The sequence below is a fragment of the Eumetopias jubatus genome, unplaced genomic scaffold (assembly GCF_037043125.1).
Source record: "Eumetopias jubatus isolate StellerSeaLion01/CBP00866 unplaced genomic scaffold, mEumJub1_p1.0 scaffold_5, whole genome shotgun sequence".
Classification (NCBI taxonomy): Eukaryota; Metazoa; Chordata; class Mammalia; order Carnivora; family Otariidae; genus Eumetopias; species Eumetopias jubatus.
This window is the reverse complement of record NW_028274811.1, coordinates 45,925,748-45,952,039: the sequence shown is the minus strand read 5'-3', so window position 1 is coordinate 45,952,039 and position 26,292 is coordinate 45,925,748. Positions and strand designations below refer to the sequence as shown.

Below are 26,292 nucleotides of genomic sequence, written 5' to 3'. Positions count from 1 at the left end.
AACAGACTCAAAAAAACAAACTAAGATCAATAATATCTGCTTGGCCTATGGGGATATATAGAAAACTGTGAGTAAATATACTTAGGAATTTGGTCTTTAAAAAGTAGAAAACTGTCTGATCACTTTAGTTGATTTAGTTTTCATTACAAAATTGTGAGGTATCCTAATTTAATAGAGAAATTAAATAACTTTCTCAAATTTATACATTAGGTAGTAATGGTGGCATCTGAGTCCAGATTTGACCCTGTCTCTAGCTCCAAAAGCTATCCATGTTCTACTAGGCAGTCTCTCAAATTTCACTAAGCAACAAGCAAAGAACATAAAACTAGAAGAGGAATAGGTCGTAACTGTAATTACATGCAGGACAATAAGGATTACTGACCCCATTTTACAGATTGGGAAACTGAGGTTCAGAAAGATTAAGCAATCTGCCTAAATTCACATAATTAGTAACAGCCTGGGAATCAACCCCTTGTTCAACTGGCTCTAAAACCTGAGCTCCGTCTGCTCACCAGCTCCCTTTTCTTCAGACCAGCTCCACCAGCCAGCCTTCTGTCATTCAAATCATAGCACCAGGAACTGTCCTCATGACAAGTCCAGTACTGAATGGCTACTGGGGGTACAGACAGCAACATTCAACTGCAGGCCTTGCACTGATCCCATAGAATGTATTTTTAATATAGTCCCAGGATTTTAACCTTCTCTACACACCTACTTCTGAGTTTCTATCCCTGTTCTCTGCATTCTCTTTCTTCTTAGCTTCCACTCCTATCTGGTCCATTTCTAGTCACAACTTGTACAGATTTTATGTTCCTTGTTAGGCTTGTAAGGCTGTCAGGGGCAAGGTGCATCCATGGGAGATTTATGTTTCTACCACTTAAATGCCTCCAAACAGTAGGTACTTAATACAGCTGTTGAATGAATACGTCCACTATAAAATACTTCCACTATGTGAATATTTGTTGTAATGGAACTTTTGCCTGTGTTAGAAAATCCAGCTTAGCAATAGTAAGACTCCTCTGTGCAATCAAGGAAATAAAGTGCTTTATGGAATTTTCAACTGCCTCTTTATGGTCAAAATAAGTTACTTAACTATTTATGGACGTTCTTTTTTTCTAGGACAGAGGCTTGTTTTAAAATAATTCAACATGAGCCATATACCTCTGAAAGGTTTTGAAAAATCAACTGCCAGGGCAGGGTTGGCAAACTATTTAGCCCGCAAGCCAAATTCAACCCACTACGGCTTGTTTTTACATTTTTAAATGGTTGAAAAAAATATCAAATGAAGAACAATATTTCATGACACATGAAAATTACATACAATTCAAATTTCAGTGTCAGTAAATAAGGTTTTATCGGAACACAGCCATACTTGTTAACATATCTATAGCTGCTTTTGCGCTACACCAACAAGAGTTGAGTAGTTGTAACAAAGACAGTAGAACCCACAAAGCCCAAGATATTTATCACCTGGCCTTTTAAAGAAAGTTTGCCAACCCCCTTATGACAGCTACCAATAAGTAAGGCCTTGTAGCGACAACTACCTGTCTTGATTCAAAAACACTTTCATTAAGTCAATCAGAGAAAGACAAGTATCATATGATCTCACTGATATGAGGAATTCTTAATCTCAGGAAACAAACTGAGGGTTGCTGGAGTGGTGGGGGGCGGGAGGGATGGGGTGGCTGGGTGATAAGACATTGGGGAGGGTATGTACTATGGTGAGTGCTGTGAATTGTGAAAGACTGATGAATCACAGACCTCTGAAACAAATACTACATTATATGTTAAAAAAAATGAAAAAAGATAGTAGGAAGGGAAAAATGAAGGGGGGGGAATTGGGAGGGGGAGACAAATCATGAGAGACTATGGGACCCTGAGAAACAAACTGAGGGCTCTAGAGGGGAGGGGGGTGGAGGGATAGGTTAGCCTGGTGATGGGTATTAAGGAGGGCACATACTGCATGGAGCACTGGGTGTTATATGCAAACAATGAATCATGGAACACTACATCAAAAACTAATGATGTAGTGCATGGTGATTAACATAACATAATAAAATAAAATTTAAAAAACACTTTCATATTATTTAAAATAAAAATCATTATTAACTATTATACTTTTTACTAATGAATACCATGTATTTGAGAGTCTGTGAACACCTACTATTGGCATGAGATCATGCTGAAAAGTATAATGGCACGATGCATACTTACTATTACCATGAGAAAAACAACAATCTGTCTTATGGATGAGTCTATAAAACAGCATTTTCAGTTTTTTGGTAAGGTTAGAAGAATACTTCAATAGAATCTCAATAATTTTTTAAAGTCCCAACATAAATTAATAGACTGAGTAACTGATGTGTTTTCTAAAGTTTACTGGTTTGTATAAGTTTATAAAATTCATGCACGGAAGAATGCAATATAACTCAGATAACATATTAAGAACTGCCTAGAATAGTCGCCCTCATGAGACACACTATTCTCTCAGGAAGGATACAGGACTTCTTTAGCTTTGTTTTAAATGGCTCAAGGAAAAAGATCTTTGTTTTATCTAGATAAATAAATGCAACTGCTGAGATAAATTTGTATAATTCTACAATAACCAGATACTTGAAATGTTCTTGAGATTATGGTTGATGCCCATTTACTGCTATGTATCCAATAAAGGTTACAGCTGGAAATATTCGATGTGATCACTCATTTATATAATCTTATCTAACTTTCCCAATAACTATCTGCAACAAAGGCAATATCCTGCTGAAGGTTGGCAAAGGTTAGGAAGAGGAAGGAATAAAAATAAGCATTAATATCAAATCATTACATTTCTTTTTTTTTATCCTCATAACAATCTGGAACTGAACCTCTATCCAATTATAAATTATATAATGATTTTGCCATTGCTAATTATATCTGTATGGTGGATTCTGTATCAGTCTTCATTATAATGTAACCATTGTTTGAGTAGAATTTAGCAAGATAACTGGACAGTTTATGCCTTAAGATCCTAGCATTCTTTCATCAATGTTCATTTGCATTCTCATTAGTATGCATGAGATCTTCATTGAACTTTAATACTCTTATTGGAACATAACACATTATAATAAGCGTAAAAGTGAGCATGCAAATTAAAGTTCCCATTAATCACTAAAAGAGACTAGAAGAAGCAAGCAGGAAAATACTTCATGAAGCATACATTCTTCAAATTTCCATAAGCACTGAAAATGGCTAACACACTTTTAGAAGCAGTACCAACTGGGGTTAAGGTAAATGAGACATTTATCACTAGAGTCAGTACAGTGCCCATTCAGAACTAAAATTACAGAAAGCTTGTCAACAGTTTGCATCCAAAAGATACTATATTAGAAATATGGGTTGTATACTTCACTTAAGGAAAAGACAACAGTATAATAAAGCCTCATCTTTTAAAAAATGATCTTTGCCAGTTCTGGGTGTGTATACATTATAAAAAACTACAAAAATAAGAATCCATATTTTTTAACTGTGAAAATCCTTCAAATGATATATTATGAAATGAGTCACTTTCTGATTACTGACCCTTGGGCATATCTTAAAAGATATTATTAGATTTAGTTGGCACATTTAAGTTAAATATTTTGTGATGCTCATGATGATTATTGTTCTTTTTTCTTAATCCACTTTATTGAGATATAGTGAAACCATTTTAAGTGTACAATTCCATAAATTCTGAAAAAGTATACAACCTTCTAACCAGCATCACAATCAGTATATAGAACAATTCCATCACTCCCATAAATTGTCTAATGTCTGACCACATGCAAACACCCACCCTAATCCATCCACAGCCCCTAATTATTTAGTGCTACACTTAATGTCACTGTTGATTAGTTCTGCCTTATCTACAATTTCATATAAACAGAATTTTACAGTATGTACTCTTTTACATCTAACTTGTTTTACTCAACATAATGTTAAAGTTCATCCATGTAACTGTGTCTGGAGAACGGACTCTTAAGGTAGGCTCCACAGCCCCCATCTCTTGATGTCCACACCTGTGTGTGGGCTCTTCCCCTTGAGTGAAGGCAGGCCCTGTGACTTACTTCTAACTATGATAATAAGGCAAAGGTGATGGGATGTCTATGAGTACATGATTATGTTAGGTAGGATTACAGCATCTATCTTGCTGGAGCTTCTCCCTTGCTGGCTGTAAGGGAAAAAGTGGCCATGTTGGAGGATCCTATGTGGAAAGAACTGCCAGTGACCTCTAGGAGCTTAGGGTGGCCTCTGGCCAGCATCAAGCGAAAAACTAAAGCTCACAGTCCTACAACTGTAAAGAAATGAATGCTATGAATAACCACACATGTGGGAAAGTGGATCCTTCCACACTCACACCTCCAGATGAGAAAGCAGCCCTGGACACCTTGATTGCAGCCCTGTGAGATCCTAAGAAGAGAACCCATCAAGGCTGTGCCTGGATCTGTGACCACAGGAACTAGGAGATGATAAATATGTAGTGTTTTAAACTAAGTGTGTGGTAATACTGATATGGAGCAATAAAAAACAAATACAACGAGCATAGTAGCAGTTCATTTTTTTATCACTACACAGTATTCCACTGTATAGAAAAATAACAGTGCTATTATCCACTCATTTTTTGTTGGGTGTTTGCACAGCTTTCCATTTTGGGCTTTTATGAATAAAGCTGCTACGAAAACTTTGGGTACAAGTGTTTGGGTAGACCTATGTTTTTATATCTCTGGGTTAATATCCAACAGAACTTCTGGATTATAGGGTATGTGTATGTTAAAAATTTACAAAGAATTAATAAACTGTTTTCCAAAGTAGTTGTACCATTTACACTTCAGCCAAACTATTTATGAAAGTTTCAGGTACTCATTTGTGTATATAAACACAAAGTTTACATACTCATTAACCCTTTGTATCATCATTCTTTTAAATTCTAACTAGTCAGTGTTATGTGTTGGTGGGAATGTAAAGTGATACAGCCAGTATGGAAAACAGTATGGAGGTACCTCAAAAAATAAAAAAAAAAGAACCACCATATGATCCAGCAATCCCTCTTCTGGGTATATATCCAAAGGAAATGAAATCACTGTCGTGAAGCGATATCTGCGCTCCCATTTTCTCTGCAGCCAAGGTATGGACACAACATAAGTGTTCATTCACAGATGAATGAATAATGAAATTGTGGTATGTGTGCACACACACACACATATTTACAATGGAATATTATTCAACTTTAAAAAGAAGACAATCCTGTTATTTGTGACAATATCAGATGAACCTAGAAGATATGGTAAATGAAATACACTAGACACAGAAAGAAAAATACTACATGATCTCATTTTTATGTGGAATGTAAAAAAGTTGAATTCATAGAAGCACAGAGTAGAATGGTGGTTACCACAGGTTGGTGAGCGAGGAGCCCCATGCTATCCCACAACCCTGAGATCATGACCTGGGCTGAAATCAAGAGCTGGACGCTTAATGGACTGAGCCATCCAGGTGACCCAACACTTAGGTTTTAATTTAATAAAATATGTGCCAGATCTGTAAGCTAAAAAATTATAGATGAAAAAATGAAGGACAGACCTAAGGAAATGGAGAGAATATGCTGTGTTCATAGAAAACTCAATACATTCCCAATGAAAACTGATCTATAAATTCAATACATTCCCAATGAAAATCTAAGAAGGATTTTTTTGTAGTAACTGATAAGCTGATAGTAAAAGTCATATATAATGACATAGGGCCCAAACTAATTAAAACAGTTTTGAAAAAGAGATTGGAGGATTCAAATTACCTATTTCAAGACTTATTACAAAGTCTCAGTAATCAAGACAGTGTGGCATTGGGAAAAGGACAGACAGATCCATGGACAGAATAGAGAATACATAGCCCACATCTATATACCCAAATGATGTTTAACAAAGGTGCTAAAACTGTGAGAAAAGGATGGTCATTTCAGAAATAGTGCTGGGAGAGTAGTTAAAACCATAAAGACAGAAAGTATAATGATGGTTGCCAGGGAAGGGTAAGGAAGAACGGAGAATTATTGTCTAATGGTACAGAGTTTGTTTTACAAGATGAAAAGAGTTAAGGGGATAGATGGTAGTGATGGCTACACAATAAAGTCAATGTATTTAATACCACTGAGCTGTGCACCTAAAAATGGTTAAGATTGTAAATTTTATGCTATGTGTATTTTAACACAATAAAAATATAGTACTGGAAAAAACTGGATATCCATATAAATAAAACTGATACCTATATCATACAAAAAAATAGAATAAAATGGATCACAGGTATAAGTCTAAAACCCCAAACTATAAAATTTCTAGAAGAAATCACAGGAGAAAATATTCATGACCTTGGGTTAAGCAAAAATTTCTTACAACACCAAGATCATGATATATCAAAGAAAAAAATGATAAATTGGACTTCATTAAAATTATAAATGTGTGCTCTCCAAGAGGCACTGTCAAAAGAATGGAAAAACAAGCCACAGACTGGGACAAAAATATTTACAAATCACATACATGGTAAGGGAATTGTATTGAACATAAATAAGGAACCCTCAAAAATAAGTTGGGAAAAAAACCCAATCAAATGAAAAATTTCTGAGCAAAAAGATAAGAATAGACACTAAAGAAGATATACAAATGGCAAACAAGGTCATGCAAAGATGATCAGCATCACTAGGCACTAGAGAAATAAAAATTAAAACCACAATGAGACACTACAACACACCTATTACAATGGATCAGATCTAGTGACACTGACAACACCAAAGGCTAGTGAAGATGAGGAGCAAATATAACTTTCCATACACTGCTAACGGGAAAGCTAAATGGTATAGCCATGTTAAAAAACAGTTTAGCAGTTTTAAGTTGAATCTATTCTTGCCACCTGACCTAGAAATGCCAATTCAAGGTAGTTACCTGAAAGAAGTGAAAATTTATGTTCATATATTTATACCTGAATAGAAATATGAATTTATTTAGTGGCTCCAGTTATAAATGTTATAAAGTATAAACAACCTAAATGTCCTACAGCTGGTGAATGGACAAATTGGTATATCAATATGAGAAAATTCTAGTCAGCAATAAAAAAGGTATAAACTGCTGATTCATGCAAAACACATAAATGAATTTAAAATTGATTAAATGAATTGAAAGAAAGCTGTTTTCTGCTTCTAGGCAACATGGAGCAACAGGGACAAGTTACATGAAACAATAATTTTCAAGACAGTGGACATCAAGTAATGAAATATAGTGATCCCTTTAGAATGTTAAAAGAAACAGTGCCTCACTTACTGCTCTGTGAGTTTCCAGGCTGTGGCATGGGGAGGGGATCCTGCTAAAATTCACCATACTACCTATGTTATACAGATGAAGCTGGGAGTCTAGGGAGACCAAGCTGACTAAAATTCGCAGGACAGACTATCAGACATGACACAGCTACACAGAGAGAAAACTGTGGAGATTGGCAGGAGGCTGCTATCAAGTATTCAGCAGAGCACTAATGAGTTCATGTGAGTAAGAAACTTTTAAGACCAGGAAAAGAACCACCTGAAAGGATCAGAAGGAACAGTTCTCACGTTTTACACAGGGTCAAGAGTAATGTAAATTTCCACCACCCAGAGTGGAAAACCTCATGATTGATGGGGCAGAGGAAAGTGCTCAGCAAGGACTTGCATCAGCAGTGCAGTTAGTTCTAGATTAAACTCTGTTCCAGTCCCAACTAATGAATCTTAAAAGCAATCCCTGAAGGGATCAAACTCTTTCCAAGTAAATTAACTGTGCCTCAGAACAAAGCTCAACAATATAGATAGGAATATAAAAATATCCAGTATCCAACAAGGCAAAAATTTTAAATGTCTGATATCCAATCAGAAATTGCGAAGCCAACAAAGAAGTGGGAAAATACTTCCCATATTGAGGAGAAAAAAAAATCAACTAACCAAAACCAACTAAAAACAGACACAGATGGTAGAATTAGCAGATAAGAACATTAAAACAGTTATAACTGTACTCCATATGTTCAAAAAGCTAGTGGACAGATTGAACAGGTTAGGTAGAGACATGGAAGATATAAAACAGACCCATATCAAACTTATTCAGATGAAAGTTACAATGTCTGCAATGAGGTATACCCTGGATGGACTGGTAGGAATTTGACACTGTAAAAGAAAACATTAGTGAACTTGAAGATACAGCAAGAGAAACCATACAGAATGAAACTCAAAGAAAATAAACCTCCACAAATGATCAGTGTTTTTGAACTATGAGACAACTTCAAATAGCCTAAAATTGTAAATGGAGTCCCCAAAAGGAAGGACAGAAAGGGACTCAGAGAAAAGTATTTGAAGAAATAATGGACAAAATATTTCTAAAATTGACTGAAACTACAAATCCATAGGTCGAAGAAGCTCATGAAATTTCAAGCACAAGAGACTATATGACGGTACATCATGATCAAATTTCTGAAAACCAGTTAAAAAAAGAATAACTTTAAAACAGTGACAAGAAAAATATACACATTACACACAAAGGGACAAAGAAAAGCATGACAACAGATTTCTCGATAGAAACCATGTAAAGTATCTTTAAACTACTAAAAGGAAAAAAAAAACTATCAACCTAGACTATTATAGCCAGAGGAATATCTTTATATTTCATACAGGGGTGCCTGGGTGGCTCAGTCAGTTAAGCATCTGACTCTTGATTTCAGCTCAGGTCAGGATCTCAGGATTGTGAGATTGAGGCCTGTTTGGGCTCTACACTGGGCAAGGAGCCTGCTTAAGATTCTCTCTCTCCCTCTCCTTCTGCCCCCCCAAATATATATATATGTTTCATACATATCAAAGCTGAAAGAGTTCAATGCTAGCAGACTCACATTTAAAGAAATGTTAAAGGAAGCCTTAGACACTAAAGGAAAATGATCACAGATGGAAATGTGGATCTACAAAAAGGAATGAAGAATGTTAGAAATTGTAACAATATGAATAAATGTCTTATTTTTCTTATTGATTAAATCTTTCTAAATCTTAGTTCACTATTTATTTATTTTTTTTAAGATTTTATTTATTTATTTGAGAGAGAGAGAGAGAGAGAATGAGAGATAGAGAGCATGAGAGGGAAGAGGGTCAGAGGGAGAAGCAGACTCCCTGCTAAGCAGGGAGCCCGGTGTGGGACCTGAGCCGAAGGCAGTCGCTTAACCAACTGAGCCACCCAGGTGCCCTTAGGTCACTATTTAAATAAAAATAACAATGCAGTGTGTAGTTTGTAACAAGTAGAACTAAAATATATTACAATAACAGAAATGTTAGAAGGAAGAAATGGCAGTACATCTTTGTAAGGTTCTTGTATCTATATGAAGTGGAAACATCACATAAATATAGATTTTGATATGTGGAAGATATAGTCTATAAAACCCAAAACAGCCACTCAGTGGAGATACAGCTGAAAACCAACAATAGGAAATAAAATAGAATCATAAATAATCCTTAATACTAATCATTAGTTTGTTAGGGCTGCCATAACAAAGTAAAGTGCCAAACATTCAGTGGCTTAAATAATAGAAATTTATTTTTTCACAATTCTGGAAGGTAGAAGACTAAGATCAAGGTGTTGGCAAGTTCCGTTTCTTCTAAGGTTTCTCACCTCAGGCTGGAGATGGCTGTCTTCCTCCTGTGTTTTCACAAGTTCTTCCCTCTGTATATGTCTGTGTCCTACCCTCCTCTTCTTATGAGGACACCAGTCATATTGGATTAAGACCCATCCTAATAACCTTATTTTACCTGATTACCTCTTTAAAGACTCTATTTCCAAATGCAGTCTACAAATATAGTCTGAGGTGCTGGAGTTAAGACTTCAACATAGATTTTGGGGGAACACAATTTAGCCATAAAAACCAAGAATGAGAGAGGTGACATCACTACAGATTCTAAAGATATTAAAAGAATAATAAGGAAATATTATGGTCAGTGTTATGCAAAAAAATTTGGAAATCTAGATGAAATAAACAGACTCTTTGAAAGAAACATGCTACCAAAGGTCACTCAAGAAGATATAGATAACCTGAGTATCTTAAATCTAATAAAGCAATTTAATTTGTAGTTGAAAACTCCAGGCCCAGATGGCTTCAGTAGTAAAGTCTACCAAATATTTTTTAAAAATAATTTTAACTCTACATAAAGTTTTGGAAGATATTGAAGAAGGAATATATCCAAACTCATTTCATGAGATCAGCTTTCACTGACACAAAACCCAAGCAAAGACATTACAAGAAAAAGAAGTTACTAACCAATATACCTCAAGATAAAAGTATTAAACAAAATTTTAAATAAACCAATCAACAATGTATAAAAAGAGTAATACATCAGGAACAAGTCAAGAGTGTCCATTCTCATCTCTTCTAATCAACAGTATACTGGAAGTTCTAGTCAGTGCAAACAGGTAAGATTAAAAAAATTAGAGGCATCCAGGCTGGAATGAAGGAAATGCCTTTATTCACAGACTGTATGATCTTCTAAGTAAAAAAAGATCTGATGAAGTTGATAAAAAAGCTACTATATTAACAACTGAGCTTAGCAAAGCCATAGCATACAAGATCAATATACAAATACCTATTGCATATTTATATGATAGTAATGAACAACCAAAAATTAACACTGAAAAAAATTATCATATACAATAGCATCAAAAATATGAAATACTTATAATTCTGACAAAAGATGTGCAAAAAAAAGGCCTAAATTAAATTAAGAGAAATATAATGTCCAGGGATCAGAAGATACTTATTGTTAAGATGTCAGTTCTTGCAAAGTGATATATATGTTCAACACAATCCCACCAAAAATCCCAGGAGGCATTTTTGTAAAAATTAACAAGATATTCTAAAATCCATTTAAAAATGCTGGATTTCATGTATTCAATATATATTTACTGAGCACTTAGTATATTTACTGTCACTTAGTGACAGGTGTTAGGCAAAGAACTGGTAAGGAAAAGGGAAATTTATTACAAGGATATGGGGTGGCACTAGCACTCAAAGACAGATACGCATCTGAACTTCATTTAGAAAGAAATGGAACAGAGAACTGGAAACTTGCCGGAAACCTAGGAAATATTCAGTCTCACTATACTCTTCTCTTTGCAGACTGGTTTCTATTTTCTTCTTAGTAGATCAGCTTTTTCTGCAACAAAGCTTGGATAGTTGATTGAAGATAATACCCACAATTGTATGTTATGGTTCCAGTCGTATTGAAAGACTGACTGCACCCGTTTTATCTCACTTTGAACTCTTACCCTAATTCGAAAGTCCTGATAGGAATCAAGTGTCCATCCTTGTCTTAACAGGGGGTCAGTTACCAGGGTCATTTTAAGTTGAGCAAATATTCCAGATGGTGACAGCAAGTATTATCCACAATTTGTACAAGAGTAAACTAAGATTGAGAAGTATGAAATTAGTTTTCCAAGTTCACGTGGGTAGTGAGTGCCAGAAACGATACTTAAACTCTGGAGGAGTGCAAGTATACAGTCAGCACATGACAGCGAGTGCCTCCTTCAATCCTGTATTGTAGAAGCTTCACTCTGCTCACCTTAGTACCAGCTCTGCTAATGTTTACAAGTTCCTTTCACTGGACATATGTTCCTGTACTAGAGTGTGACACCTTCACAACTTTCAAAGAAATGCAATATTAAAAAAAAATTCATAGATTTAGATTACCAAAGTTTTTGTAAGAAGAATAAACATCTGATTTTGTATAAACAATTTGCCTTCTAGAAGATATTACTAAAAACACAAACTTACCCTCCCATTCTGCTGGAATATCTCCAACTTCATAGTCCACTTCTCTTTTATTTGCTGCTTCTACAATTCTTTTCTCTCGAATAGTTTGTCCTATAAGACAAAAGCCATTATTTTATTTTTAAATAAACTCATGACACAGCAGTTACTACAAGTAATATTTTCTCTTTGGATACTGCATATCTCCTTATATGGTCAAAGAATTATCAGGAAAAAGAATAGATTCCATTAGAATTAGGTACCTTAGAAAAAGCAAATTCTAAACTTATTACAAAATTTTTAAATTTCCTACACAGTACGCAAAATCAATTTTGGTAGAAAAAAAATCTAGATGCTGTGTTAAAAAAAAAGGAGCAACCAATTAATCTTCGGGCACTAATGGCCAAAAAAATTAAACAAAATAACCAAAAAAACCCCCATTTTAATAATCAACAGTGTTCGAGTCCTTCAAATTCTGCAAGTATGTGTATCAGAGGTTCCAGCAGCTGCTGGAATCCCTATTCATGGCCCTTACTAAGTATGCAGTGAATCACAAGATCCTGCTGCCACTCTGTCTCCACATTACACTGGCAAACCCAAGGGAGCCAAATCACAGGTTGGATTCTATGACCCATCTGAGTGACTACCTCTCACTGGATCTAAAGGAAGAGGGCAAAAGCTGATGAGTTATAGGTACCGTGCTTCAGGTGTGAGATCAACACTGGTACAGGATGGTAGCAATACAGAAACATGAGAGCAGAGGGAGCAGTAAAGAAAAAAGGTGTAGACAGGTTGGGGATGCGATGAGAATGCAATAGGCTTACTTTTCTCAATAATAAAAATTTGATTAGCATGTATTATAAGTTCATATAAAAGACATAAAACTATTTTGTATTTTCTTCTGTTTCTACAAAGTCTCAATTATATCCTTCAAAGCAGCTTTGTCAAAATGATGGTTTCAAAACATGTTCCTTTGTCATTGAGCCTGTGAGCCTGGGGAAACCAGGTAAGCTTGCTACTTCCCAAAAGTTAGCAAGTGTGCCTGCATAGTCAGGGAATGCAAGCTGAAACAAGGAGACAGTGGTAACAGAGGAGGAGCATGGTTTAACAATGATCACACCAGTCAGGGAGAGAAATTTGGGCTACTACTCCATTCTTTGTAATAAGTCCTACTTGCATAATTTTTAAGAACTGGGAATGAAGTCTATTCCTCCCACTGAGTAAGAAATTATGCACAAACTGTACACTTAATCATACTAATATGCTTTCATACAATAGTTGTAAAGACAATCCTACTTATCACAACAAAAAATTTCCATCCCTGCAAATAGAGCAATTTTAAGTACCTGATCAGGTGTCAAAAATTTAGGGTCTAATTTACATTTAAAAATGATTTTGATAACAAAAACATTAATCTAATATATGTATAGGCTTAATAAGTCCTAACACAACAATAAGTAATTGACATTGGTGTACCCAATGAGTTTTATTATATAAAACAATGCATAGTTTCTTCACTTAATAATAAAACATTAGATTTAATTAAAACAGTCAAAACAAAAAGTCTGAATTCATGTAGATAATGGTCAATGGTACAGGGATTTAAAGACTGCAGGAGTAACAACATTATTTTACAAACCTAAAAAATTTTAAAGCTACTGCCATGGATTTAAAGCTAATTGCCCTAGGATAGCAGATTTCCTATTCCTCTGTTTAGAAAAATATAAAACCTATTCAGTTAAAACAAAAGAAAAAAAAGGGAGATCTCCAGGTATTAGGTAGATGAGAGGCTTAGTTAGGTAAAAGACAGATTTCATCTGTTGTGCTTCTGGAATAGGGTATGGGAACCCTGGACACAGACAGAGCAAGAAGGATCGAGAGCACAGAGTCCTAAACGTCAGACAATTTTCATTCAATCCAGCTTTGTGTTTTTTGTCATACTTTATAGTATTATATTCTTAATATTTTTCTTTAATTTGGCTTGTTTTTCTTTCAATATTCACTTCTCCTTTACCCTAAAAAATACCATGAACTGCTTGACTTATACTACAGTTGACCCCTGAACAATATGGGGGGATAGGGTCACCAACCTCTCCATGTAGTGGAAAACCAACCTAACGTTAACTCTACTGGAATTAAAATAAAATAAAAAAATAATTAAAAAAAAAAAGAAAATCCACCTAATACTTTTGGCTAACTACTAATAGCTTACCGTAAAAACTACTAGTCTACTCTTGACCAGAAGGCTTACTGATAACATAAATAGTCAATTAACATACATTTTATATGCTATATGTATTCTATATTGTATTCTTACAATAAAGTGAGCCAAAAAAGAGAAAATGTTATTAAGAAAATCATAAAGAAGAAAAAAGACACCTATAGTAGTGTATTTATTTATTGAAAAAAATACATACGTAAGTGGACCTGCAAAGTTCAAACCTGTGCTGTTCAAGTGTCAACGGTAGTTGTATTTTTTGTTTAAACACATATAAAATAGACAGATATTTACAATTTTAATGGGTATCTTTGTATCACCTAAAGTCATTCTGCAGACCACACTTGGGACACCACACTGTTCTACAGAGACAGGCCCAGCAATATACATGGTGATACAGGACACAGGAGCCAACATAACCAATAAGAAATTCCTGTGGATGGGAGATGGCTGATAAATACCAAGTCTTTCCTGGAGAAACTTCATGTCTTTTCCTAGTTCTACTTGCACTTAAACAAATGGCTAACTCTAGGCCTTGAGCAGAGTGGGTTTAAGATGAGTCTGGAACATCTTGCTATGCCAGAAAGTAACAGAATTCTCAAAAATAAATAAATAAGTAAATAAGTAAGTAAATAAATAAATAAATAAATAAATAAAGAGGGGGGCCTGTCACAAGAACTTGAGCCAGCTTACAGGGGTTGCTATTTGCTAAATCTGGGATAAATCTGAGCACCGAAATAATTAAGGAATTACAGACCAGCTATTCTCAAATTGCTGTGGGAAACTCTGTGTGGTGCCAATGACCCTTTTAAGGGGACTGTGAGGCCAACACTATTTTAATGATAATACGAAGAATGTTAGCTGCCTTTTTCACTTCCATTCTCTCATGAACGTACAGTGGAGTTTTCCAGAGGCTACATGTGATATAGCAACAGACTGAAGAGGAAGCAGATATGAAAAACTCCAGCTGTCTTTTATTAAGCTAGACATCAGGAAGACTTGTAAAACATAAAGCAAAGCTACCCTTTTCTCTGAATGTTTCTGTTTGGGAAAGTATAGTTATTTCTGATAAAAAAATGCATTCTTTATGTAAACAACAAAAAAAATTTTCTTATGTAATAGATTACTAGTTTCATTTTTATTTTTTTAAAGATTAATTTATTTTTTAGAGAGAGAGAGAGAATGGGTGGGAGGAGGGGCAGAGGGAGAGAATCTTCAAGCAGATTCCCCGCTGTGCATGGAGCCCAACAAGGGGCTCAGTCTCGAGACCCATGAGAGCACGACCCAAGCTGAAAGCAAGAGTCAGATGCTCAACCGACTGAGCCACCCAGGCGCCCTGTACTAGTTTATTTTTAAAGAATAAACACTTAAAATTTGGTTTTAGTTTCAATATAAATATAAATGCATATCTCATAAACAAAGCTCTTTCAATAATTGTGAAAAGTTTAAAGAGATCCTGAGACCAAAATGCTTGAGAACTAAATATGCTACTAGAAAAAAAAAAGGAATCCATAAAGCCAAACCACTAAAAGGTAGAGATAGATGGATAAGTAAACTGGGGAGGTAAAAGGGCTCTTGCTTACCACAGTACTGAATAGTAAATGTAGAAGTGCCAGAGCTGAAATACCATCATTTTGTAACCATCATGATAAAAGACCAGTTCTGGTAAGAATCAGTAATGGAAAGAGATTTTTTTGTTTTATTTGGAAGTAATTTCCCCTTCCTCTGTATATAGGGTGTTCTTACAGTTTGGAAGGTAAGGCTTACATATTAAAAGACAGTTGGGTTAGGAATTATAAAATTTCTAATTTGATACCTATAAATACTGCCTTCCTATGGTCTTAGTGACCCTGCAGGTAAGACCCTTGACAGGTACCAGTCACAGGCAGGTAACACCAACAGTCCTGAAGAATGAGACAGCTGACTCAGGCATTTCTCCTTCTCTAGGCCACTGCACCTTCCCTACTCCAGGGAAGACATTTGGGCAGCCTTTAATCTTTAAATTTTGGAGCTTCAGAACTCATAAGGTATCTGTCACACTGGAGGAGGGATTTTCTTCTACTATTACCAAATCAAAGGTGGAGGCCTACATTGGTTGTAACCCATAAGCACATAAATCCTTGGTGATGTTTCCAACCAGCTGCCTACTACCAGCCCAGTATTTCCCATTGGTGGGGTAGCAGGTGGGGAGATGAATGCTTCTGGAGGTCACTCTGGGGTGGAAAAAAGAGGTTGGGTTGACTGAGGTGACACATCTCTGAGAGAGCTATCCCCCTGTAAATAAGCAAGACTGATCTTGACAGGAGCCCCTGGCTTGGAGAAGTAGGATGGCCAAGGTTAAGATCCTTTCTGTCTGACTACTGTCTGGCCCTCTGCCTCACTGGCAGTGATCAGAGCAACGAGGTGATAATCCTAAATCAGTTCGGTGATATAGAAACGACTGAATTTTGCATACGAAAGGAGACTTAGAAGAGTTGGTGCATAATACATGAAAGTGAGGGCTACTGAAAGCCAAGAACCACACACTCCACTGGTTAGATTTGGGGACTTTTAACCTTGTTATAATGAAGCATCGAAAATTAAAAAAAAACAAACATTAATTAAGAGTACTAAAATAAGAATTCTTATACTGAAAGCCATTTTCACATATGACTTAAAGGATAATCTGACTGAAGTTACTCAGATGTAACATCTATTTCTTAAGAGCCTGCTATGTACCAGGAAGTGTTTAGGTATCTTCCATATATTATCTTTTGTCTTTAAAACATCTTTTACAGATGAGGGGGAAAAAAAGCATAGGATGATTAGCTTATCCAAATATTACATATAGCTAATTAAAGTAGTATAGCCAGCATTAAACCTAAGGATTTTTACTGACTTCTACCCTTAAGCGTATCCCATTTAAGATTTTAAAATTAGCATTTACAAAGTTTGCATACAGTACCATTACAGATACCCAATTAAAAACATTTTATTCATAATCATAAGCTATTATTTTCCCAGAGTGATCAAATGAGGCATTTCTGCTTGAAAATGTGATGATTCTATAATTTGACATATTCTACATATATTTATATGAGCATGGATGACTATCTCAGCAGGTCTCAGCAGGTAATACTTTTTTTTAAAGCAATTAAAGAGTCCTTCCTGATAAGCTTTCAGAATTTTTAAGACGGCCAACTAGTTCAATGGATTACCTAAAATCATATTAGCTTCTTCATACTTACAGGTTTCCCAAAAGGAATCTCTGCTTCTATCTTAGAAAATCCAAAATTAACTCTTTAAATCTGACTTCATTAATTTCTTAAAAGCCATAAATACAATTTGCAAAACTAAAGTCTGAAAGTACATGGGAAGAACATAATTAAAAAAAAGAGATGAACATATTGCAAATTTGTGCCTGTGGTTTTCACTTGGACAATAAACTCATTTATTGTTTATTTTTCAAATTCCATAGTAATCTTATATGCAAACAAAAACTTAAAGTTCTAAAAATATGTTATGTTATTTAGCCAACAAATGTATATTGAACTGTCAATTATATTAATCCAAGAAGATTTATAGTAAAAAATGATTTTTTTTTAGATTTTCTGAATGCATTCCCAAATCAAGCATGAGGGTCCTAGAAATGTCTAGTATTTTGCTGCATTTACTTTCTATGAATACTAAAGAAATCAAACATTTTTGTGTAAAAATCATTTATTTTCCAAACGGCAAGGAATTTTTGACCCTCAGAAAAAGGACAGCTGTAATTACACTTGCTCCCCTACCCCCAAAAGGAGGTAAACATTAAAAAGAAGAATTCAAATGACAGATTCATGACTATTTGGTCCATGTAATAATGTGTTCACTCTGAAGAAAAAAAAGAGTAGCAGTCATTTCAGGTTTTGATTGACGTGCAAGTAATCAGTTTTTGAAAGTACATTATTCACCTAATACATTCTACAACTCTTTGTAAGGTTAAATTACCTCCAATGTATAAAGCATATTTATAATTAAGAATTTGAACATTTAACAAAATAACACAAGAAAACTAACATCCAGTGATCCTGTTATGACTATGTCTGAATTATGACATAGGAGTTAAAATGTCTTAAATATGCATACAAAGGGAAGGAATAAAAGGGGCACTAAAATTTTTTTAGCTAAATTAAATAGGCTTTAAGATATATCATATGGCAATTACAGGCTTTAAAAGGACTATTTTTTTAAAAGATTTTATTTATTTATTTGAAACTGAGAGCATGAGTGCGTGGAGAAGAGGGGCAGAGGGAGAGGGAGAGGCAGACTCCCCCCTGAGCAGAGAGCCAGATGCAGGACTCAGTCCCAGGACCTGGAGATCATGACCTGAGCCAAAGGCAGAGGCTGAACTGACTAAGCCATCCAGGCGCCCCTTAAAAAGCCTATTTTACAGTGAGGAAATTTATGACTGAAAAATTTTCATTTTATTTTTAGTGACAATCACTATCTAAAGCAAGTAAATTCTAATCTGGTACATCCTTAATATAAAAGGGAATAATATTTTCCCCTCTCAAAATTAGCACACACTCATAGTATAGTATAAACCAATATAATCAAGTATTTGATTTTCACTTTGAGAGTCTAACTTGAACAACTGGGGCTATCAATAGGTAAAGAGAAACGGACGCAATAAACAAAGTGGCAAGTATTACTAGAATTTAGAGAATTAGAAAATTATGCCACTTAGCTTGGGCCTAGCCCAAACTTTATTTTCAGATTTGAAATGTAGAAGATATGGTTGGTTATTTGATTGATTTCTGGATCCAAAGAGTTTTATAGAAATTGGGTAGTACTTGGGCATTTTACCAAAGATCATAAAAGAGTCAAGGACCGCTCTATTAGCTACTCTTACTAATTCACAGAATATATGACAGTTTTAAATATGAATAATTTAGTGAAAATAAATAGAGTACATTTTGTGGTGCATTAGTCTTAATTTTAAAAATATATATTTATTTATTAATCCATGAAATTACTAATACCCTTCATTAATCTGTTTAATTTAGTTACCATCAGGCACTATTTAACATTAATGAATAGAAATCTTTTTTTTTTTTAAGATTTTATTTATTTATCTGAGAGAGAGAGAATGAGAGACAGAGAGCACGAGAGGGAAGAGGGTCAGAGGGAGAAGCAGACTCCCCGCTGAGCAGGGAGCCCGATGCGGGACTCGATCCCGGGACTCCAGGATCATGACCTGAGCCCAAGGCAGTCGCCCAACCAACTGAGCCACCCAGGCGCCCGAAATCTATTTTGATATAGAAAGAAATCACATAATCATCTAATGAACTGTGATACTCATCAGCTTAAAAGGAACTATTCCAGTATTTGTGAACTAGATCCTGAGTATAATCCTGAGCTCAGCTGGTAAAAGGTTGAGGTGTCAATAATTTTCAAACCCTTCTTTAAAAATATCTTCAATAGAGGTTGAATTTATGAAACTGCTCAAAGCAGAGCTTCTATAGTTGAGGTAGGGGTCTACAACACTACTTCACCTTTTGCCCCCTCCCCTTCCCTGGAGGCAACCTCCTCACACTCTGGAGAGCCAACAAGCCCTACGAGTATCAAGGATTCAGACCCAGCATCGCACTTTTGAGACTGCAAAACGCACTTAAGCACATGTATTGGTTCCCTTAACAAAATCAACATCTTGTGAATGGCAGAAAGAGCATCATGTATTTTGCTTCTCCTTACCTTTCACAGAGTTCATCAAGCCATCTGTCACAAACTCCTGAGTAATAAGGTGAAAGACAACGCATGATTTTTCTGGCAGTTCCATAGTCCAAGGAAATCAAAGGCCTACTTCAGATGTGGAGCTCTGATTTAAGGCTGGAGCAGGACTTAAGGCCTGCTTCCAGTGTTTAGACAAGATGAGTTCAGTGAGAAATCATTCTCTCACTTGGGAGCAAGAAGTCTTAGGAACACATAAAAAAGTCTGTATAGCAAAGAGGGAGAAACAACGCTTGGATTCATAAGTCCTCAAGGAGGCAGGCCTTCACTGGAGAAGCACTGGCAACACTTCCTTCAGCCCCTCAAACCTAGAGGATCCAGTGAGGGAGAAGAATTTGGGGTAGTCTAAGGCCAACCCGAGCAATGAAAAGACAGACACGAAAGGAAAGAAATTCTAGTAAGAGCAATTTATTTATAGTATCCCATTATTTTAGTCATTAGTTTTAACCTTCTCTACAATAAAACTTTACCTTGGCTAATAACTAATAAAACTGGATAACATAAATTTTACCTACGTTCTCTACTCCAGTTCACTGGAAGAAAGCAAGGCTAATAAATTTTGACTTCACCAAAAGGAAGCCTGTATGTAGAGTTATGAAAAGTAAAGGTTGGTTACATTTTGCTTGCGCAGGCTGCAATAAAAACTGTTATCCTGCTATTTTTCCCTACTTATTCCTTACTTTTCATTGATGTTCAAAAAGATTAAGACTATAGTCACAAATAGTGAAGATCTGCAAAATGGTTAATATTACTTTAAGATAGGTGTGTCCAAATATATTGTGCACATCTACTCAAGTGTGTACTTGGTAATGCATATCAGGATACTTAACCTACAAAAGAATCAAAAAATCAGTCTTAAGAATTTTTTACTCTTAGTAATAAATAAAGTTTAACATTTTTCCTACTTCTTTAAAAGATTCCAGGGTCCACAGATCATCAATTTTAGTCCAATTTTGCAGAATATCAGTAACACTATGTTAATATAGTTTATTAATTTTATCTGACTTATTTAGGAGATGAACATAATATTTATTGAGCAACCATTATGTATATGGTACTTATTAGATACTTTTTATTTTCTTGTTTAATTCTCACAATAATCTTTATTTTTATAATTGAGTATACTAAAGCTCAAAGGAAAAATTATGGATGAGAAAAGGTGTGTTTTCAATTCTATATCTAATTTTTACACAGAAATTTAAGAAAATGTACTAATACAGTCACCTCCTCTGCTACAAAACCTCATGTATCAACATCATCCACATATATTCGAATTCATACTGCCTCCCTTATTTTTTTCCTACCTCCCTTTAACAATCCAGTTTAAAACCACTTTACATATACTTCTCAAATCTTCCCTTTGTTTTGAGAACTGAGAGCAACATCACCACCTATTGGCTGCAAAGAGATTGGGATAATCTAAAAATAGCACCTGTGTCCTTACCCTTCAGAAAGACTAATGCCTAATTTGAGTTCTCCTTATCTTCTGCCTTTTATTTATACCTAGAAAAAAAGTTCAGCTGAGTTTAGTCCACTTAAAAACTTTTTTTTCCTCATAAGTACATCTTTTGTCTCTATCTCTCCTTTTAAAAATCTGTAGAGTTATTGCATCTCTTTATTCCGCTGCTAATAAGTCTGTGTTTTTGCTAATGTGCAGCAATTCAGATGAACTGTGCATTAAAAGCAATGTGAATTATTTTGGAAATTGAACTACCATTCATAACACAATTTCAATGGGAAAATGTGTTGAATTTAAGCAAGCTGCTTACATGGAACTTTTGGAATTCAAGTAATTTGTAGGTTGGAAACTTGTTATAATAAATAACAAGTTATGTTATAATAAATAACAATAAAACATGTAAAAGTATTAAGTCTTTCACTGTGGTTTCCAAGGCAAATAAAGGAGTAGAATTGTAACACAAAGCAATACAGCATATATTCCAGCCCCCCTCAAAGTTGATAAACATCTTGTCCTGTGGAATTTGAATCTTGTACTACACAGAGTGGAACACTCAAATATTTGTTGATAATAATGATGACATTCATTGCTACTTTGCAGTGGCTCATTAAAGTTACATCAGTGATATAGGAAGGAACAGCTTCCACTATCTTTTTTAAGATTTTATTCATTTATTTGACAGAGAGAAAGGGCACAAGCAGGGGGAGTAGCAGGCAGAGGCAGAGGGAGAAGCAGGCTCCCCGCTGAGCCCGATGTGGGACTCAATCCCAGGACCCTGGGATCATGACCTGAGCCGAAGGCAGACGCTTAACTGACTGAGCCGCCCAGGTGCCCCTGGGATTGGCTTTTTGACTTTTAAATGATTCCACTACAGCACAATAACTCAGTTATTTCCTTTTTTTTTTTTAAGATTTTATTTATTTGACAGAGAGACACAGTGAGAGAGGGAACACAAGCAGGGGGAGTGGGAGGGGAGACGCAGGCTCTCCGCTGAGCAGGGAGCCTGATGCGGAGCTCCATCCCAGGACCCTGGGATCATGACCTGAGCCGAAGGCAGATGCCTAACGACTGAGCCACCCAGGCACCCCAACTCAGTTATTTCTTATTAACTACTGTCTATCAGCATTTTTCTAACGTTTTATGTAGAAAATTAGAAGGGAAATTGGCAGAGGAAGAAATATTATTGAGCTTGCTACATCTCTAACCTATTTTTGCACATTACACCAAGTCAGTAGTTCTGGTGTGAGGATAGCTGTATTCTGTACAACGTTCAAAGTATATAAATTTTGTGATTTATTTTTTTCACACTACCTTGAAAGAGATTTTGTTGGATTTTGTTTCAGTCAATTCGCAGGCAAATTTTCCTGACTTCTTAAGCTGTCATAAGCCTTACTCAAGGCCTATCATTTGGGGCACAGTGAAGTAGAAAAGGGTCAACTGGCATAAGTTTTAAAATTTAGACTTTTGCTATAATCTCTGAAAGATACTAGACATTTAATCATAATTCTCTCTCTCTCTTCATCAAACTTTAATTTAAAATGTACTACTCTACCTCAGGCCCACTAGGATAGCTCCTAATAAAAAACCCCCCAAGACCCCAAATCAGACAAGTGTTGGCAAGATGTGGACACAGGAACCCTTGTAGCACTGTTTGCAGGAATATAAAATGGTGCAGCTGCTATGGAAAACAAGATGGTGGTCTTCAAAATAATTAAAAATAGAATTATTATATGATCAAGCAATTCCACTTCTGGGCATATAACCAGAAGAACTGAAAGCAGGGTCTCAAAGAGACGGGAGTACACCCACGTTCACAGTAGCATTACTCACAACATCCAAAAGGTAGAAATGACCCAAATGTCCACTGACAGATAAATGGATAAACAAAATGTGGCATATAGATAAAACGGGATATTATTTAGACTTAAACATGAAAGAAAATTCTGACACACATCATAACATGGAAGAACCGTGAGAACGTAATGCTAAGTGAAATAAGTCAGTCAAACAAAGACAAAAAGACAGATACTATATGATTCCACTTACATGAGTTACCCACAGAAGTCAAATTCATAGAATTAGGAAATAAAACGATGGTTGCCAGGGGCTGAGGGAGGAGGGGGGGACCGAAAGTTGCTGAGTTTCAGTCTTCCAAGATGAGAAGAGTTCTGGGGATTGAGGTGCACAGTAAGGGGAAATGTACTTAATTCTACTGAAATGTGTATTTAAAAAATGGTTAAGATGGTAAATTTATACTATGTGTCATTTACTATATATCATATGTATATATAAAATTTATAGATTTTGTAAACTTGGGAGATCCCACCACAGTTTTTTTAAAGATTTTATTTATTTATTTTATAGTAGGGGGAGAGGCGGAGAACGGATGGGAAGAAAGCAGAGATGGAGGAAGAGGGACAAGCAGACTCCGCACTGAGCACAGAGCCCAAAACAGGGCTCCATTTCATGACCCCGAGATTGTGACCTGAGCCGAAATCAAGAGTCTGACACTTAACCGACTGAGCCACCCAAGTGCTCTCTCCTTAACACTCTTAAAATTATTCTTTCACCACTCATTCAAAGACATTATGCATTAGGTTAAAAAAATGTCCTCATAAAATGTTGTGGAACTAGACAAGGGTGAGGATTGCACAAAAATGTGAATGTACTGAATGCCACCATACTGTATACTTTAAATTGGTTAATTTTATGTTATGTGATTTTTACCCCAATTAACAAAAAAAATCCTCATATACATTTGGGATTTAAAGATTCCCGAGGCCAAGGGCTACAGCATGAAGTGTGGCTAGTCTCAGCCACTGACTGCATTAAAACCTCAGACAAGTCTGGCAACATAAGAAGGAATAAAATACTACAGTAATTCCTTAAAAGTGGTACTGCAAGAAAAGTACTTTATGGTAACAGTAAGGCAGGAGAAAATGTGAACGGATATACTTTACCACCACCAGCACCATAGACTAAAACGATAATATGAAAGGCAACAAGCCTATGATTCGGGGCTCCTCTCACCTGGCAAACAGATAACTTACCAGGCCTGCAAGATCAAAGAGATTAAAGAGATAATGGAATCAGACCTCAGAAAGCCCAAGAATGCAAGACAAGGTACGTGGACTTTTTCCTTGGCAAAATAGGGAGTCGCTGGCAAGTTTCATAAAGCAGGACACTAAAAGGTTCAAAGTTGTGTTTTAAAAGAAATACTTTGGTGACCACTTTGAGGATGAACTGAAAGACAAGATCGGAATACCAGACTACCACAATAATCCAGAGAGAGCTTTATAAGGTGGAATAGGCCAAACTTTGGGATCAAAGAAATACAGGGTTTAAGGCATGGTACTAGGGGCTTTTCTTAAGTTATTCCTTTTAATCTCCACTTTGAAGCCTAATATTATTTTTTGCATTTTACAGAAGAAGAAACAGAGGCTTGTCCCAAAATAAACTTGGATGAAGGTCACACAATTAGTTGGCAGAGAAACCGGAATTTTAATTTCAGTCTATACGACATCAAAGCCTGTGCATGTACATTTTTTACTACCCTGTGGTGTCAACCAATATATAACCAAAATAGTTAAACTGCTTTGTATAACAAAAATGTAAGTCTGAGGTGGGGGATAGGCTAGATGGGGAATAGGCAATTGTGATGAGCACTGGGTGTTCTATGTAAGTGATGAATTACTGAATACTACTCCAGAAACCACAAAATTTAAATTAAAAAAAAAAAGTAAGCTTGGGTATACCGAATATTTCTCATCAACAGCACAGTTAGCCCTCATGGAAGATAAAAATCCATGTTTTATTCCTTAAGTAACTTTTTAGTACTTAATGGGATCCTAAATTACATGCACTAAAACCAATTTTTACCTGGAAGTAATTTTAAAAAAAAAAAAATGGTCTTATTAAAAGAAACTCTTTACATCAAGTAAGGTTGAGCTTATAAAAAAATTACTATGTCCTCTCGTAATCTATTTATGCCATTTTTAAAAAAAGGTTACATGAATATATTGACTCAGCATATAATTAGAGGCCGTATCCACAGGGATATATTTGATCTTTAAAGTTGCACATTACAATACTCTTTCTCTCTCTCTCTATATATAATATATATAACATGTATATATACATATATATAACATATATAACATTTAACATATATAACATGTTATATATATATACAGACACACACACATATATATATATATAGATTACAAAGAATACAAAACTCTGATATAAATACAAAATACTTAATTTGGGAGACTGATGTATATTGGTTTTTAATATACCTTGGCTTCCACAGAGAGATGATAGGGATGGATGGTTTTGCTATGTATGTTGTGTGACAAACAACTTGAGACACAACCACAAAGCCCGACAAAACAGCCCCGATTGTGAGTGTTCTTCTGCCACCACGCATTTCTCAAATCACCAATTTTAATGCACTGTGGTCAAACTTCAGTGTTTTTACAGTGTCAAAGATAATATTTTGCACTGCTTGATTGCTTCTAGCAAAAAGATGAGAGTAATGTCTAAATCACAAAGAAGAATGAGGAATGACACTTCTCTATTATAATCTATCTCATCAAGGAAAAAAAAAACAAAGGTTATGTGGAAAATTCTTATTGAGGGGTTAGGATTAAGATCAATTTGGCTGAGATTGGGAAATACGATGATCAGCCCAGGTATAATGGCTTCAAGAGAGTTAGTTGCCTAGGAGACAGCTTTTACAACTCTAATCTCTCAGTGCAAATTATTAAGCATTTCCATTACCCGTATCCTTAGGCAAACTTGCTTATTCAACAAGGATCTTAATTTTATAACTCTAATGCCTCATTCTTCACTTCACAGAAAAACAAAAACTGTCCATGCCTTTGAAACTATTCGAGGTAACCTATCTGATTAAAGATCCACATTTTAAACTCAATCTCCTTTTCAAAAAGTTTAATCTGAGTAAGCACCAACCCCAGGATACAAAAATAATTTGACAACTGAGTTATATGCCAAGAAATGATATGAATATTTATCTGTTTTTTTCTTGATTTAAAATGGATAAGCA

At 35.5% G+C, this 26,292-nt stretch overlaps 1 protein-coding gene across 1 annotated transcript in view; it reads right to left on the bottom strand.

Moving 5' to 3' along the window:
- Positions 1-26,292, bottom strand: part of NDUFAF2 (NADH:ubiquinone oxidoreductase complex assembly factor 2) — a 136,211-nt gene that overhangs the window by 36,878 nt on the left and 73,041 nt on the right. The window contains exon 2 of the mRNA XM_028123884.2: positions 11,821-11,910. Within this exon, the coding sequence (XP_027979685.1) occupies positions 11,821-11,910 (90 nt within the window). The remainder of the gene's footprint in view (positions 1-11,820; positions 11,911-26,292) is intronic.